Genomic DNA, 17,252 nt, shown 5'->3' with positions numbered 1-17,252 from the left:
CCAGACAGTCTCAAAACAATCTGAACATTTGTTGACAATCGGTAAGGGTATAAACTGTGCTATCCAAATAAAGTGAGCAAACATTATTCTTAGCACAAAGTATGCATTTGAAAAGTCATGAATGACAGACAGCATGTAACTACTTATTAAAATAAAATGTATTCAATTACTAAATGTTAATCAGTGTTCATTAACAGTGAGTGTGTATAGATAACCGAATTGGCTTACTAAATAGCTAATGAACCCAATAAATAAAAAAACAAGCATATTACACATTAAATCTGATCATATGTTGTTTTCTCAACTGTTGAAATCCTGGTTGAACTGCACTTAGCCTTGGAAATCAAATCTCAGATTGTCCAGTGCACATGAAGGTGGAGCAACAGCTGCTTGTGACCCCCAAATGCAGACTGACAAATGACCCCAAATCAGTCTGAGGTGGCCAGTGGGATGGCCAATTAAATTTCAGGGAAGCCCTTGAACCCGCTCCTGCAATTTGGGTATTTTCAAAAGGGAAAAAAAAGGAAAATGTTCTATGCTACAATTTCTCAACAGGTTGAATGAATCCTTGAAATGGGTACGCATGACTTGCCAAACCTGGTAACTAACAATGACACTATGAAAGAGAGCATTTGTGGACAGATAGGTCAGTTGTTATAGCTCCATATATTTGACAGAAGTTATACGAAATGCAGTAGAAAAGTGCATATAAAGAGCTGAATGTAGGAGCTCTGCAAGCATTACTGCGGCTTGCACCTCAGTGTGTTAAGATTATCAGGCTGGCAGCGAAAAGGATTTAAGTCTGTGCTCTTAGGCTCCTTCCGCATAGCAGGCTTAAGGGAGAAATAGATATAAATGTGCTTTTTGGGGGCGACAGGCGTAATGAGAAATGACAGTGCCATAATCCCTGGGTCTGGCCTCAGTGCACACTGGCTGTGGTGGCATTGGTGGAGGGCGGGGGAGGCAGCAGCTCATGGCACCAAGACTGCTCCAGTCCTGCCCTCTTCTTTTGCTTAAATGGAATTTATGTTGGGTTAGCACCAATAAGCAAAATCCAATTTGCAACATTATGTTGCTGGGTGAAATCTAATTTCAAGATGACTGCATTTCAGGAGTCTGAGACCAGTAAAGCTGCCTGACACCTGCATGAAGATCTGAAGCTATAGTCGCAAACAAGATAAAAACATGTATTTATGTGGCCCTCTGTCGCTCCTGAGGGCATCTTATTAACTGTCTTTTGTGGAAACCATTGTGAATTATCAAAAAGGCACCTGGCTGCATCCTATCAGAGTAAAGCAGGAGCCAGAGCTTAACTCTTCATGAATCTTGACTTGTATAAAACCTGAAAATGTGTCTTCTGTTCTTCAGGATGCTCATGTTCATTCTCTGACTCCAAAGAACAGAAACAGACGTCTGTCCCTCGAGCACCAGAGAACAGCATTTTATGTGACGGCCAAGGAGGACTGATAGGATAGGAGAGGGTTTGATGGAGACAAAGATGGAGAATTAGTTAGAGAGGAATGGACAGAAGGAAAGGAATAATTCTTGTCCCATGACAGCAAGGCTGTGGAATCTTCTCCAGAGGAAAGGGCCTATGCATGTGCGTGAGATGTTAAGTGCGTAACCATCTGCCTTTGCTTTTCAAGGTGACTCTCTCACTGAACCTGCTACTACAAAGAGAGCTGCTCAGGCATGATATGCAAAGCCACAGTAACTCACCTACCAGCACACATACACACACATTTCAAGGCTTTAAAAGTGACCAGATCATTCCACAATCCACCATGAGTCTGAGCGCATCCCAACCACATATATTGAGGATAATGGTAATGATAAGTGGAGGAATATCAGTGTTTACTCATCTCAACTCTCTGTGGCAGTCCAAGAGGATATGATTAGATTTGTGATCTGGCTGGTTTTCAACTGCAGTCGCAGTGTCTGGCTAAAGACGCAGACCCAGGCTGATACAAATGATAGTCATATCTCATTCGAGGCTCCAGCAGTATGTCTCCGGTTCCCAAGTGGCTTATTTAGCGCTTCACTCTGCAATCACACAGAGCAATGCTCTGGGCTTCCTACTGCAAGAAAGGGTTAACTATATATATATATATGTTCGTCCGCCTTGCTGGAGGCCAAAAGTTGAGTGTAATGTGATCAGTAATGAATTTTGCGTTACATTAGGCTGTATAAATGGACGGACAAGCGCAGACTACAAGTGTCCGGGAGTCGGACTTAATCTAATGATGCAAAAATAGAGACAGAACCAATTACGGGGAGGGCCAACTCGGTGCTGCTGCAGGGACTGCAAATGAATAGGTACAAATCAAATTAGTGCCTAATAGACGCGCTACGAGAGAGGGCCAGTCGATGCTAAACGCATTAGGGCCTTGTGACCTCGCTGCTCCAAGCAGCGCCGTCCAGGATCCAACCTCCATCTTCCCTCAGAAATCAAAGGGACTCTTGTTCAGCAAGGGGGAGGACCAGAAAGCTGCAGCTTCCTAAATGAGTTAAACATTTGGATTGCCCAGAGTGGCAATTTCCCCCCTCCTTTCGCTCCCTCTCTCAATGCGAACAACCTAATTCATTATTATAAAGCCTTTGAAATCTGCCATTCCCAAGCTGGTCTGTGCAAGAAATCACTTTAATATGCCGAGACCTTGTCTCTCAAAGGAATGTCTCTATTTTTCTAACTTATGAGGGCAGAAAAGAGCGAGGCACACACTATGTCTGGTCCGATCTAGCATTTAGCTAAGTAAATGAAACAAAATAGGGTTTACCATTTTGTCTTCTAACACAGTTCAGCTCGTTGTGTGGCTGAAAGAGCTACAAATCAGTAGAACTAACTGAAGTGATGAGCAATCAGGCGAGCGGGCTAATTGAGATGACACATGATGGCAGGTCTTTAACAGAGGAGCACAAGTGCAGTGAATCAAGTAGCAGAGCTTTAGCACTCAGCCCTCTGACTGAAAAGCTGTCAGGCCATTTACAACACTCGCACTCATTAACGCCTCTCCCCAGCACCCATGAAGCACTAATGGCCAAGCTAAATCTGCCGCATGATCCATATTTCTTGTGAAGTGTTATAAACAGAGTGATGCTTTCACTTTTTTAATGAGCTTAAAATCTCTTTATGGGAATGTAAGTAACTAAGTGTGTCAAAATGCACCAATGTTTCTTAATGCAGCAACCTAATGGTGGTGGTTCGATTGTGTCTGTGTTTTGGTTTGTAAGAGCTGATCAGAATTGCATGTACTATTCTATAAATGCTAAATACGGCTTCTTCCTTTTTTTTTTTTTTTTTTTTTTTAACACACAAAAATAAATAAACTATTAGTACAGAGTATCGAGTAGCACCGCTGCATTCCACATGGCGGACTGGGGTTCAAGTCCCTTCTCAGGCAAGCACAACACTGTTAACACAGTGTTAAGTAAACTGTAAGTTACTTTGACATAAAAAATGTAAAGTGCCAAATGCCATAAATGTATAATGCATAATGCATAATGATGAAATTTGACACTTTTTCCTAAAAAATCATAATAGAATCCAGAAACGTAAAAAAGGGAGAGAACACTGGGAATCCAAGTCTGATTTATGTAAAACTGAATATTCCCACACATTGGTCAAGCATTTGTGATCATTTTGAACATTCAAATGAGATATTTTTTTATTATTAAACTGTATTTATAGAGTTTCCACTGTTGGCAATTGGCAACTGGATTGTGATTGGGCCATATAAGCTTAAAAACTGCACACTTAAAAATAGAAACTGTACTGATGTTGGATCGAATCATTTCAGAACAAGGTCCATGTAACTGAACCAGATGTGCGGTTTTTATGATATACAATGACCTGTATGGTTCTTTGTACAATACAACCTCCTGAAGTAAAACTTACATCTCTCCCATTGGCTCCTGGCACCATCTATTTGCATACAGGGTGTGTCAATGAGTGCTAGCTTCTCTTAGGTATGCATGTAAATGCAAATGTACATTAAATGGAAGGACTAACTGACTGGCCTTCATGTTATATGCTATAAGCGCTAGTTACCATTTTCAGTGTTACGGAGTGTGACTCTCTGGTTGTGTGCTACAGTGTTTACTCTTGTATGATAGCAGGGTTATGCTGTCAGTGTTTGTCAGGTAAACATTAATCCATTCATTAATGAAAGAATGCAGAGATATAGTTACATTAACTCAAAACGTTAAAAGTATTAGGACAGTTGCTCTAACATTGCTTAGTAGCTTATGTGCATTCTACTTAAACTTCATATGTTCAAGTGAATCTAGGGTTTAATTTACATCAGATTTTAAGTACAAATAACGTTTTGAGTGTCAAGTACTTATGGTGTGTCTGGTAGACTGCGTTTGTTACAGTATTACATAAGACTGGAAAAAAAATTTATCAAATGATTTGAGTAAACTTAACTCATTAGGGTTTTACAGTGAGTCAAAGATTTAGCTCTCTATAAACATGTTACATGTTACTGATGCAGTGTTTCTGGAGATTTCAGTGTGTACACTTAACGCAGTGCAGTGAAGTGTCGAGAGTTGTGTAATTCACCTGTTCCAGAGCCTACGATGTCTCTGCTGGGTGACTCGGACATGGCTTCAGCCAGCCTCTCCCTCAGGCCCTCCTCTGTAGTGTCCACAGAGGACATGTGACGTAGGCCAAAGCTCTCAGGCCAGCTGCCGCACACCTCCAGCAGGGTCACACTGCGGTCGAACGTGCCTGGCAGAGAGAAAAAGAGAAAGAGAGAGAGAGATGTTTAGAGACAGCAGCCCGTCAAAATGAACTGAACGCTACAAAACACCACCATAAGACAATCTCTTTTTATTACAAATTTTGTTGTTTTTCCGAAAGTTTGGTGACAAAGCACATTCGATTCAACTGGGGAAAATCCAGAGGAGGAGAGACATAGGGCTTTACACAGGATATCAAGTAAAACACTAGGAAGATAATACATCACCATGATATGAATGAAATAACACCAGCTGCAAACAACAGACAAAATTAAACAAAGAGAGACCCCCAGACTCCTGTGATGCACTCTACACACAGACCAGCCCTCTGTGAAATACAGCCGGGTTATCAGAGATGTCTGAAAGCAGCCCCTTTGATCTTTGGGCCAGTGGCTATCTGCCCTGTGCAGGCTCAGCCACACTCTGGGTCTCTGACAGGCCATAATACGCAGGCGAGAGAGGCGGCCGCCGGCCTGCTGCTGATAGGGGCTGCAGGAGCCTGCCGTATCTCCTGTAAAACACCACGCCGGCCAGACTCACGCACAGCAGATAACTTTATACCACTTCATAAAAAGCTGTGTCCTGTGTGTGCCTGCCACTGACTCCTCAAAGAAGCGATCCCCACCGCCTACACCAACAGAGCCTTCATCAAAGAAGTAACCCTCAGAGTACAGAGTACAGGACCTTGACCACACATTTAGCCCTGCGTGATACTGAAGCTTTGCATCACACATCTGACGGGTGCACACACAGATGAAAGTTAGATATATTAATTTAACAGTAATGTAAAGAGTCAAATTTAAAGGTGCCGGTAAAGGCCTTTATTATTTATGATGTACAAATAGTCTGCAGGTATGTATCTAAGCAAATGCTCAAATAATATTTATTTACAATCATGTTATTTTGAATTAATATAGAATAAAAATGCAATTGTAAGCTTTGCTTTTATTGGCTGGTTTATGGTGACAGTTTTAGCACTGACAAAAACACTAATTCTAACTAGCTAAAGTTTTTCTTGGGTAAATAGCAAAGCACTTTGTTTGTCTGGATAAGAACGTCTGCTAAATGCCATAAATGTAAATGTAAATGTAATTATTCCTGAGTCTTAATGGACAGTGTTGCTGTCCTCTTCTTGTGTCCTCTCAGCGTGATGTGCTACTAGCAAGCTGGAGAGATTATAGCCAGTTAGCTTTTGGCCCTGCCCTCCCCCCCACACTACTCCATGTTTGGCTTTCTCAAATGTTTATCTCTAGTTGGGCAATTTGTTTTCAAGGGAGCGAATGATGGAGAGAAGAGATGGTAAAAGCCACACGGCTAGCGTTTAGCATTTAGCCGAGCGCAGATCCCCATTCTTTCCTTCCGGCTTTTGCTTTGTTTGTATATCTAGCCTTTAAGGTTGACAAATGCAATGACCTCTCCTCTGATTGTCTGCTCTATGTTGTGACTCTTTCTAAAAGCAGTTATTAGAAGGGTATAGCTTTATAGGAGGGTATGTGTAAATGTACTTCTTTCTATAACGTCACAGACGTTAGGAATTCAGCCGTTCTTGAGGTCTATTCTCTACAAGTTTGGACTGGCGAGTAAACGGTACATCCTGGAACTTTGAAATGAGGTTTACATAATACACCAAGTTCTTTATTTCAAAAAGGTTTTCCCTGATATGACCCATTGTAATTTTCTGTGCCACAGGATAAGACTTGTATCTCCAGAGTGAAATGTAACACAGCCCTCAGAAAGTACACCTAAGTGTACTACTTGCATGCACACGGAGTGGAAAGTACATGTTTGTATATCTGAACATTAGTGTGGGGCTTAAGTGGGATTTCATCTGAGAGTATGTTTACAGAAAACAGGCCAGCAGTTGTGCAGGCATGAACAGATCTAAGCTGGTGGGGAAAGCTGAGGTAGCTGAGGCAGGTAGCTCCTAACATGCAACAATTATGATTCCTTAAAGCAACAATGCAGCAAAAAAAGAAAGAAAGAAAGAAACAACCCAGTTTGACCTTTGCCCCAGATAAACTTGATAAACCCACACCTTTTGTGATCTGTTCCAACCACAGTACAGTTGAAATTTAGACATCCGGATGAGAACTACTACTACTACTACTTCTACTGCTTTAATATATGCACTGTATCTTTGGTCATTACGTGTAAACAATAGTCTTCAGGCCCTTTTACATGCTTAAACTGCAAATAAACAGGAAGCGGTTAGGTGTGAACTTAGCCATACGTTGAGGGATGTATCGTCTTCTGGTGATTTTTACAGTGAAGCAGAAAACATCACAAAATTGTACTGCATTTGATTATAGTGGCATGGCGCACAAAAGAAGCATTGCCTGCATTGCTGCTACTGTGTAAAAGTGATGTAGCATCAAGGAAAAGAAAGCAAAGCCCACTTTATCCCCATTTCACAGCAGAATTTAGCAGAATTCAACCATAGCGTTTAACCCATCCGTGACAGTGAACACATGCACTCAAACTAGTGATCAGGGCAGTGAAAACACACACTCTGCGTCCGAATAGCAATTGGGGTGCCTTGATTCCAGGCCTCACATCCTACCAGTTCAGTGGATTGAACTGACGACCTTTCAGTCCCAAGCCCAATTCTTTAATCTTTAAGCCACGACTGCTCCCCCCTCAGTGGCAAAGTTCCATGTTTTTGGAGCACTCATAATAAAAGAGATGACGGATATTCATGTATATGAGTAATGTTTCACAGAACTTTGGTGGGAATTGCGGGCTGATGTCCATATATAATATTTTTATGTACATATTAGCAGATAACAGTACCTAAACATGTACAAAGTTCACAAAGTAGGATGTATATGGATAGGCTTTATTGAGAAATATGTCATTCTATGAACTTTCATAGAATTCATATGAACATTTGTTTAGCTTGAAGAGATTATCTGAAGCCACTACTAGCCTGCTTTTGAGTGTGCCATAACTGAGCACACAGAGCAGCTCTCCACAGCCAGTGACGGAGAGCACATGGGAGCGAGTTAGTGCTCGCTCGCTCACCCTGAGTGCTACGGTGAGAGAGTCTGGCGGCAGAGTGACACCAGCAGAGGGGGAAGAGCGGGTCAGGAGTTCATCCTCTTCACCGGGGGGAGATGTCTTCATCAGAGCGAGTGACAGCCTGCTGCAGCCTGCATTCCTCATTCTTCACACCCCTCAGCTCTGGACCTTGCCCGATTAAATAATAAACGGCTGCCACGGGCTGAGGCCTTCCACTCAGAGAGAAGGTCCGCGGAGTGGCCAATGTCCAGGGCAGCACCACGTGGTCCTTCCCTCCCTCCAGATGTGCGTGTTACTCCCACTTTAATTCTTCACTTGGAAATCTCGCCTCAACTACTGAGATATGAGGACATGATGTTCACACGGCTTTAAAAAGACTTAAAAAGAAAAAAAAAACTGAGGGGGAAAATGTGCCGTGTTTTTCATCATGGTAAAATCTGTAAGGATTAGTCCTCTCCCAGCTGTTGGCAAACGCGGTGCTGCTAATCTCACACCGCTGAGATTTCCTTGAAGATTTAATTTAGCATGAGTTCACCTTTACAGCCAAACCTCACGCCAGACGGCACAGCTTTCGTCCCTCACATGCACCCGCATAAACACACACACACACACACACACACACACACACACACACACACACACACACACACAACAGGCTGCATTACCTGGTCTCTGGGCTACCAGAGCAGGCCACTGCACCATAAACACACCTACAGGAGCAGCAGGATCAGATGAGGTGGGATTAATTCAATTACGTTTTATTAAGGGGTCATAAGTGAGCGGTGGCTAATGAGTATTTATGACTGGGAAAGCGCATTTCAGCTCTGTTAATGATGGTCACTCGCATCTGAAAACAACTGGCCTGCTGGTGGAAAACCCACAGGGTGTAAATCAGGAACTGTCAGGAGGGGAAAAAGGCCAAAAGGCATGTGCTTAGACTGATCCAGCCTGGAGGAGCTCCATCAAGCTACACATACTAATGTCAAACGTGAAAACTCCCCAGTTTTACAAAATAAAACCACGTGCGCACTCGGCTCAACACAGCTGATGAGTAAAACGACTGAGGGTGTTAAAATGCATAGTGATCTGAAGGTTCATATATATATTTACATTTACCGTATTTAGCTGGCGCTCTTATCCAGAACGACTTACAAGGTTACTCATATTACAGAGGCAAGCCAATGTAGTTTTAAGACTCTTTTTGGTGTAACGCAGCACAGTCACCCATACTGGGAATCAAACCCCAGTCTCCCACGTGATGTGGTAGCTCACTGGCAGGTAGTGGTGTTATTGATTGCGCCATACCAACCACTCGAAGGTGCCAATTGAATTGCACTGATTTTACATGTCAACTGTTTGTGTACAGTACCAGCCAAACTTTTAGACACACCTGCTTGAATGCGATCATCATTGATATGAAGGATTTTCCACCAGCAGGCCAGTTGTTTTCAGATGCGAGTGACCTTCATTAACAGAGCTGAAATGCGCTTTCCCAGTCATAAATACTCATTAGCCACCGCTCACTTATGACCCCTTAATAAAACGTGATTGTATTACACTGAACAGCCATAACATTAAAACCAATGTTTTGTACAATACTGGGTAGCCCCCTCTCATGTCTCCAGAATGGCTCTGTCTCGCTGGACTCCACAAGATCTCTGAGGGCATCCTGCAGTATGGCTCAGTTGTCTAGCCATCACAATCTGGCCCTTGAAAAAGTGCCTCAGAGTCCTATGCTTGTTCGTGTTTCCTGCTTCCAACACATCACATTTAAGACTTGACTGTTCACTTGCTGCCTAACATGCGTAGCCCACCCCCTTGGCAGATGTCACTATAATGAGATCATCATGTTAATCAGTTCACCTGTCAGTGGTTTTAATGTTATGGCTGATCGCTGTATATTTGGCCTTAACATTATTTTTTTTTTAAAAGCCAGTAGGCTGCTGGTGTGGTAAAAATAGCTAGACTGGAGAGCCAGCGGCGAGCTGAAGTGTGCACTAGCTCAGTGGACAGGGCCAGTAGTTAGCTGCCAGTGGCTTTGCTGGAGTGTATATCCTCTTTGAAGCGTCCATGCCAACTAACTCACCAGATAAGGGAGGCGCTGGGCACTCTTACTGGCTTTATTTCTGTGCCCTCCAGCTCTCCAGCTCTGTGGCCTGCTTTCATAGCCTCTCACACGGAGCTCACTCTAAAGTGCTGCCAACTCCTGCACACGTGCACACACGCGCGCACACACAACATCAACCACTCCGGAGAGCCTAGACTGACAGCACTGCAGACAAGTGTATCACTGCCGAGGCAATACAGGCCTGAAAGCTGCCAGAAGTGTTTAGCGGCGATGTGCGAGTGTTAATGTAGATATAAGCTCGAAGGATTAACAGCATGATACACGGCTCCAAGGAAGCCTTTTTCACTGCGGTGCGGGGGACCCCTCCCTTTCATTACTTTACACTTTGCCTTTTAAATCATTTACTCCTCACTCTCTCTCTCTTCTCGGCCTCCTCAGCTCCCGGAGTGTTAGTAATCCCATCAATACACACTCGCCAGGCTTTTACTCAGGCGCCCTGGCGTACAATGGATTCTCACTCACTCACTTTAGCCCCGTACTCGCCATCCTGCACTAAAAGCCAGGTTTGCAACTTTAGGAAAACAGCACACTGTCTTGCAATTAGACATAAGCCTTTAATAGCACAGAGTGCAGTGTGGGTCTAAAGCAGTGTGTGTGGCACTTTCACCACCCTCTACAGCCTCATCCCATTCAGAGACAGCAAACAACACTCCGCACTGGAGTGACAACGGTGTGAGAACTTAAAAAGCACTTCAAAGGGAGAAAGAAAAAATCCTTTGAAGTAATATTTCCTATTATTAAATTAATCTGTAGCGTACAGTCAAATCCAACAGACAATAATTCCCCTGCCCTCAGAGAACTTAAAACACTGCTCTAATAGAAGTCAATGGGCAGGTGCTGAATGGTGCAAATGGGATTTCTGTGGATTTCTGTGAACAGAGGCTGATTCAGACATTTTTTAATGGATCAGGTATCAGCAACATTAAGCTTTCTTTTCCATGAGAAACCTGAGAAGACCTGAAGTTAAAGTGAACTAAATGTCTGCAGTGTGAAATCTAACATCTGCATTCTCAGTATTTCCATTCAGTTTTGATTGTTTCAGACACATTTTGAGTAAACATGGCCACATAAAACTAGAGCATGTGACTGTAAAGCTTTAGAAAAGCTTCAGCCTTTTTCCTCCTGCTGTTTCAGCGAGCGACATGCCACCTGAACCATGTTTAATCAATCAATCAATAAATATTATTTCTTTATTTCATTTTTGGACTGGTGAGTCACTATTGGTTAAAAAAGTGTTTTAGTGTTGAAATGCTCACTCAAAACTAAAAGAAAGGCGTAGGCTTCCATAGATGTGTATGAGTTCATATTGTATTGACACTGGAACACTATAAACGGATATTTAGTGGTTTTATTTAGGGTCATTAAGGTTGCTGGAATAACATAGCCAAAAGAAATCTGTTCATGCAAGTAATTCCACTGCAGCATTTAGGAACTGACATTTTGTGATATTGTACTTTAATCAAATATACAGTGGTCATTTGAAAAAGTAGGTCAGATAAAGGTCAAAAAAATAAATGCATCAATTTGCATAATAAAAAGAACTGATTTTATGGTATTAGTAATTGGCAGACTGACTTTATCTTACCAAAACTGTGTGGCTGTATGAGCTACAGTATAAAACACACACTTTGGATCAGATCTGTATCGATCAATAGTGCTCGGATCGGATCGAAGTACAAAACAAAATGGATTGGGACATTTCACAATAACCATGTGTAGCGCTTAATATTGTAACAGATTCCCTGTAAGTTAATAATATTACAAATATTTTACTTAGCTGAGTCAAACATTTAACAAAAATGTAATTCATTAATTTAGACAAACATAAATAATTACAAATAATAAAGATCAAATGTAAAATCATATATTAAGATTCATATTATATTCATATTCATATGGGTACTACAACAACAATGTTAAAACATTATTAGGCAAGTTAGTATATTTATTAGATTAAATTTTCTGGGTTTTTTGTTTAATTTCTGGGCATTATTACATTATTGGGAAATTATTACAATATTGCATGCTATAGCTAAGGATATGAAAATCACTGGAGCACCAAAATCCATGTTCGTTTTAACATGGAATAGGTGTGCAGACAAAAAGAAAAGCCAGTCTAGTCATCTCGCCCCATCCTCTTATAGCTCCTCCACGCTCAAACCTCTCTCATGGATTAAGCAAGTCTTACGATTTTGATTCACAGACTGCGCGTCTGCATTCCTCTGGCTAGCTATGGAAGATCTAAACCTTATCCAAGTCTCTGAAAGAGAGACAACACAGAGGAATGAGTCACTGTGAGCTGTGGAAGAGATAGGAAATCAGTCTGCTGACAACACAGCCAATACAACATGGGCGCGAACGCCATCGCTCTGAGATACAATGTTAGATAATCAATATCAGCCTTTTAGTTCTGGAAAGGCAGAAGATCCAGCAGAACAGAGATTGTGAAACAAGACACTAAAAGTTTATGAGCTCCTCTGAACAGCTACGAGCACGCACATCCAACCTACATCACTCCAGAATGAAAAATTCAGTCACCAAGATGTTCTCACAAGAGGGCAGTTAACCTAGAGCAGAAAGGAACAGCTTGGACACGCCAGACTGAGTGTGTGGATGTGGGAGTAAACACTCCATGCTAATGAGTCTCAAGTATCAAATATGTTAATATAACGCATATGACTGGTGTGTGAATGTGCCGACTAAGGGTGATGAGTAAAGACACGTGTTTATAGTTTCTAAATAAGCAAGCTGCTCATTGGGGAGTGCAGAAGTTTGCACAAACCTACATGAAGGCCCATGTTTAGTGTTTTACAGACGGAGCACAGATTTGGGATTATTGTTAAAACGTTCACAGTCATAACATTATGTAAGGCAAACACTGTTTTAGGCTTTAACTATACAAAAAATGTTTAAATTATTTTACTGAATGCATATTATTGTGCATATTATAATACCTGTTTTCCTGACTTCAAAGAGTCATTGGAAAAATCTTCTTATATGTATGGTTCTTTATTTTATAGATTATCTTATATAATGCACATTGTCTGCATATCATATGCTATACAGTCTAATTATTATCCAAATTATGTATCTATGTTATTGTTATTTGTTAGAGTAAGCAGAAAAAAACAACAAACCATCAATATAAACATTGTAAGCCTTATTTGTCTGAGGTCTAATCCAGGCCACACTGCTAATGTGGAAGTGGATTCAGCACCATGGATGATCAAAGCAATGAGGGTAGGGTCACGATTACTGGGGGTATTATGAATGCTGGTATATCCAGACTGCTCTGAATTAAAGTCAAGTGAGAAGCCAGGTGGGGGAGAGAAGGTCTTCTTCCAGGACTAGACATAAGCTGTACAGAGAAAAGGGTGTCACAATATCATCAGACTATCAGAAAATCATAAAACAGATCTTTCCTTGTTTCTTTTAAGGGATTTCATTAGACTGATTCAATTGAACCCAATCGAATTTAGGAACCTGTGTGCGTCCTATCCAGCAAAAAGACTGTGTTAGAGGTCTGAGAAATAAAGCACTGTGCAGCTACTACATCATGAAACATCATTAGGCATTCTTTTTACAAAGCTGATGCACCACACACTGCATAGCAATATCACAATGCAACCCTAGCAACACTATAGCAACCACCCAGCAATACCTTAAAAATCAACTAGCAACAACCTGGGATAGCAGAGAGAACACATAGCAATCATCTGGAATACCACTGCAAATCTACAGACACCATTGTAACAACCTGAGGTACCACAGCAACCACCCAGCAACACCATAAAAAAAAAACACCTGGGATACCATAGCAACTACTTGATACTGCATAGCAACTACTGTGATAGGTCGTATCACTGGCGGAGACGAGGCAGCCTACAGGAAGGAGGTGGACAGTCTGGTGGCATGGTGTACCAAAAACAACCTAACCCTCAACACGGACAAGACCAAGGAGATGATAGTGGACATGAGAAAGGAGAGGAGACCTCATCAGCCACTATTTATCCGGGACCTTGAGGTAGAGAGGGTTAGCAGCTTTAAGTACCTAGGGGTCCACATCAGTGATGACCTCACCTGGACACTGAACACCACATATGTGCTAAAGAGGGCTCAGCAGCGGCTGTACTTCCTCAGGAGGCTGAGGAAATTTGGCATGTCACCCAGAATCCTCAGCAACTTCTACAGCTGCATCATTGAATCAATCCTGACCAGCTGCATCACTGTGTGGTATGGCAGCACTACTGTGAAGGACCGCAAACGCCTGCAGAGAGTGGTAAAGACTGCTACCAAAATCACCAAGATGGCACAACCCTCTCTGCAGAGCATCTACAATCTCAGAGTCCACAGGAGAGCTGCCTCCATCATCAAAGATCCCACCCACCCCCAACATGGACTATTTACACTTCTACCTTCAGGTCGGAGGTACAGAAGCGTGAAATGCCGGACTACCAGATTAAAGAACTCTTTCTTTCCCACAGCCATCAGACTCTTAAACAGTTGAGCTGATGGCTCCCCTCATAGACATCACTGTATTTATAACAATTGCACTAACTCATATCATTTTGCACATGAATAGTTGCACTACTGTACTTGACTGTTTGTGTCTGCATACAGCTGCACACATCGTTTTGCACATGTAACTGTTCTTGTATGGTTATATTTCAGCTCATTTTGCACAAACACCACTTTACTACAGACTGTTACAATGTAACTAATGTAGCACATACCTGCACAATGTATATAGCCTGTATAATTCTAAATTGTTTACATTTTATATTTTATTTTATATATTCTCTGCATGTTTAATTTTTGATCCTTGTTATTTGTCTATTTATATTTATACTTTTTATTCTATGACATCCACTGTGGGCAGCAAAGTAAGAATTTCATTGTACAGGGAAACTAGTTTCCTTACTGTGCATATGACAATAAAGCTTTGAATCTTGAATCTTGAATCTTGAATAACATCAAGACAAATACCTTGCAACAACACAGCAACTACCAAGCAACCATCTAGCAACACCAAAGTAGCCAAGTAGCACCATAGGAATCGCCAAGCAATACCACAGCAACCAAATGGGATCCCACATCAACAGCATAGCAACCACCTAGCAACACTATATACTAAAAATGTCAAGAGCTATCAAACACCTACATCTTTTTGGCATAATTAACTGGCTTTAATTAAGCCAACTTAAAATGTGTTCACAATTTAAAGGGGTGAAAGCTGCTTCAGTCAGGACATCGCTCCTCTCTCTTTCTCCTCAGAAGCTTCTCTATGCAGAACAGAGTCCAAGGCTGCTGTGGCTGCTTGGAGTTAGACTTGGGGGGGTGGGGGGGGGGGGGCGCGACATTAATAATAAAGGAGTCATGGCCCCAGTAATGATTAAAGAGGAATGCTATGCTTGAAACAGAGCAGACCCCGCAGAGTGTTGCTGCTGACAAACTGGCCCAGCACTGTGACAGCCCTGGTGAGGAGAGCACCCTGTCATGGCCTGCTGTAGGAAGCTTCAGAAACGCACACGCATACACATACATACCCAGACTACCCCAAAATGCCAATCAGTCCAAACTTTCGCCACCTCGGATACAAAGCTGTATATACTTGAGTACACATGTTTGGTATGGTATATTTGATCTATGCTCTTAGTCTAGACCCTCCATTAATCACAGTTCCTATATTAAGAGCTTCTAAAGTTAACCTTGGGTTAGTCTGCGCAAGCCCCTTAATATAAGTGGTGCCACATGTGTGAAGAGAATGCAGCCAGGTAGAGTTAATGATGGAGATGAGTGAAGTGCAGTTTGTCGTAATTGATATAAAGGAGGATTGCATTACATTGTAACTTAATGAGGCGGGCGTCTTGCTTATGCTGGGAAGCTAATGTGTTTCACAGCAACGTGAGCGCATTTATTTCTCTGACAGCAGCGAAGACCAAACACTGAGCTCTACTCCAGACACGGTTACAACACTCAGACCTCTAAACGGCACCACTGCACCAAGCAGATTCACTGAGTATCACGCGCCGCTCCTCAGAATGCGTTACTGAACACTGAGCTCCACTATTCAACTTGGACAACATTACAAGTTCTTGACCAAATGATGAGGGGGGAAATCGTGCACACATATATCCAACACGCCCAAGCACATCATCAGAGGGTGTGTGTGTGTCTCTGTGTGCCAAGATAGAGTCTCAGATCTATGAGAGATGCGTGAAATTTGGAGCTGGGGGTCAGTGTTTTTGTTAATCACGGCATGGCCTGTCCCAGCGGGGTCCATCCATCAGGCTGGCGTTGCCGAGGGAAGCCGAGCCCCAGCGCTGTCAGGGTCTGCCAGACCACAGGTGACTGATGGATGCAGCTTTCAGTGCCAGAACTCACACACCTGCACTCGCACACGCTGATAACACACACACATACATACATACAAAGAGAGTGATGCTGTTACACTGAGGTATCATACAAAGTCACCTTCAAAGCAGAAATACTCGGACATTAATAAAGTCCATTCACAACAGCACAGAGCTACATATCCATACGTGCACTGCAAAACAACAGTGTCACATCTATTTCTGGTTCTGGTTTAAAAGAACAGAGGACAGAGATACAACAGAGCAAACACTGCCTTACAGCAAATACTATCTATAAACATGGCCACTTATCCTAAATAGGCCTGTCATTATATCAGTGTGGATATCAAGTACTGTCTCACAATGTAAGATAGATACTTTGGCTAGTGTGTTTTTTTTTTCTTCCCTTCAAATTTTTCAGCTGACAAATAACTCACCCCTCTATTGCTCGCCCCAGCGCTAGCAATGCACCTAACACTGGGAGGGTAAAGACTTAACACATGCTGTCCAATCCAAGTGAAGCCAGTCACCGTCTCTTTACAAACTGCCGCCGACATGGCATTGCTGGTTAGCCGACATACTCTGAGGAAAGCCCCGAGTCCCCAGCTCCACCACACCAGCTAACAGACGCCTGTGCAGGCCAACACGGCTTAAGAGTGATGAGGGGAGAGAGTGCCATCTACCCACCTGGAGAGAGCACAGTCAATTGCGCTCTCTTAGACTCCGGCTGCTGATGGCAAAGTCGCATAGCTTGGGATTCAAACTCACAACCTCCAGTGCCATAGTGTAAGTGCATGAAACCACTGAGCCACTTGGAACCCCAAGTCCACATATTATAAAGCTCTGTGAAAAAGTATTAAACGGGCAGTTCATGCTCAACCATCCTTCAATGTAGCTGTATAAAACAATTCTGCAAAGAAGAATGGATCCAAATTTATTTGCTTGTACAAATAATAATGCTTTCGTCTTTTGATACAGAGCATCACAGGTGCCGAAACCAAACTGGAATGCGC

The 17,252-nt window shown here is 42.4% G+C and overlaps 1 protein-coding gene across 4 annotated transcripts in view; it reads right to left on the bottom strand.

Annotated features, from left to right (window-relative positions):
- Positions 1-17,252, bottom strand: part of bcas3 (BCAS3 microtubule associated cell migration factor) — a 262,914-nt gene that overhangs the window by 18,697 nt on the left and 226,965 nt on the right. For all 4 annotated transcript variants that reach the window (XM_072691947.1, XM_072691948.1, XM_072691950.1 and 1 more), the window contains one exon: positions 4,562-4,729. In XM_072691947.1, coding sequence (XP_072548048.1) covers positions 4,562-4,729 — 168 coding nt within the window. The remainder of the gene's footprint in view (positions 1-4,561; positions 4,730-17,252) is intronic.

Source organism: Salminus brasiliensis, chromosome 11 (genome assembly GCF_030463535.1).
Source record: "Salminus brasiliensis chromosome 11, fSalBra1.hap2, whole genome shotgun sequence".
NCBI classification, from domain to species: Eukaryota; Metazoa; Chordata; class Actinopteri; order Characiformes; family Bryconidae; genus Salminus; species Salminus brasiliensis.
Note: the sequence above shows the minus strand (reverse complement) of the source record. Positions and strands in the feature narration are given on the sequence as shown.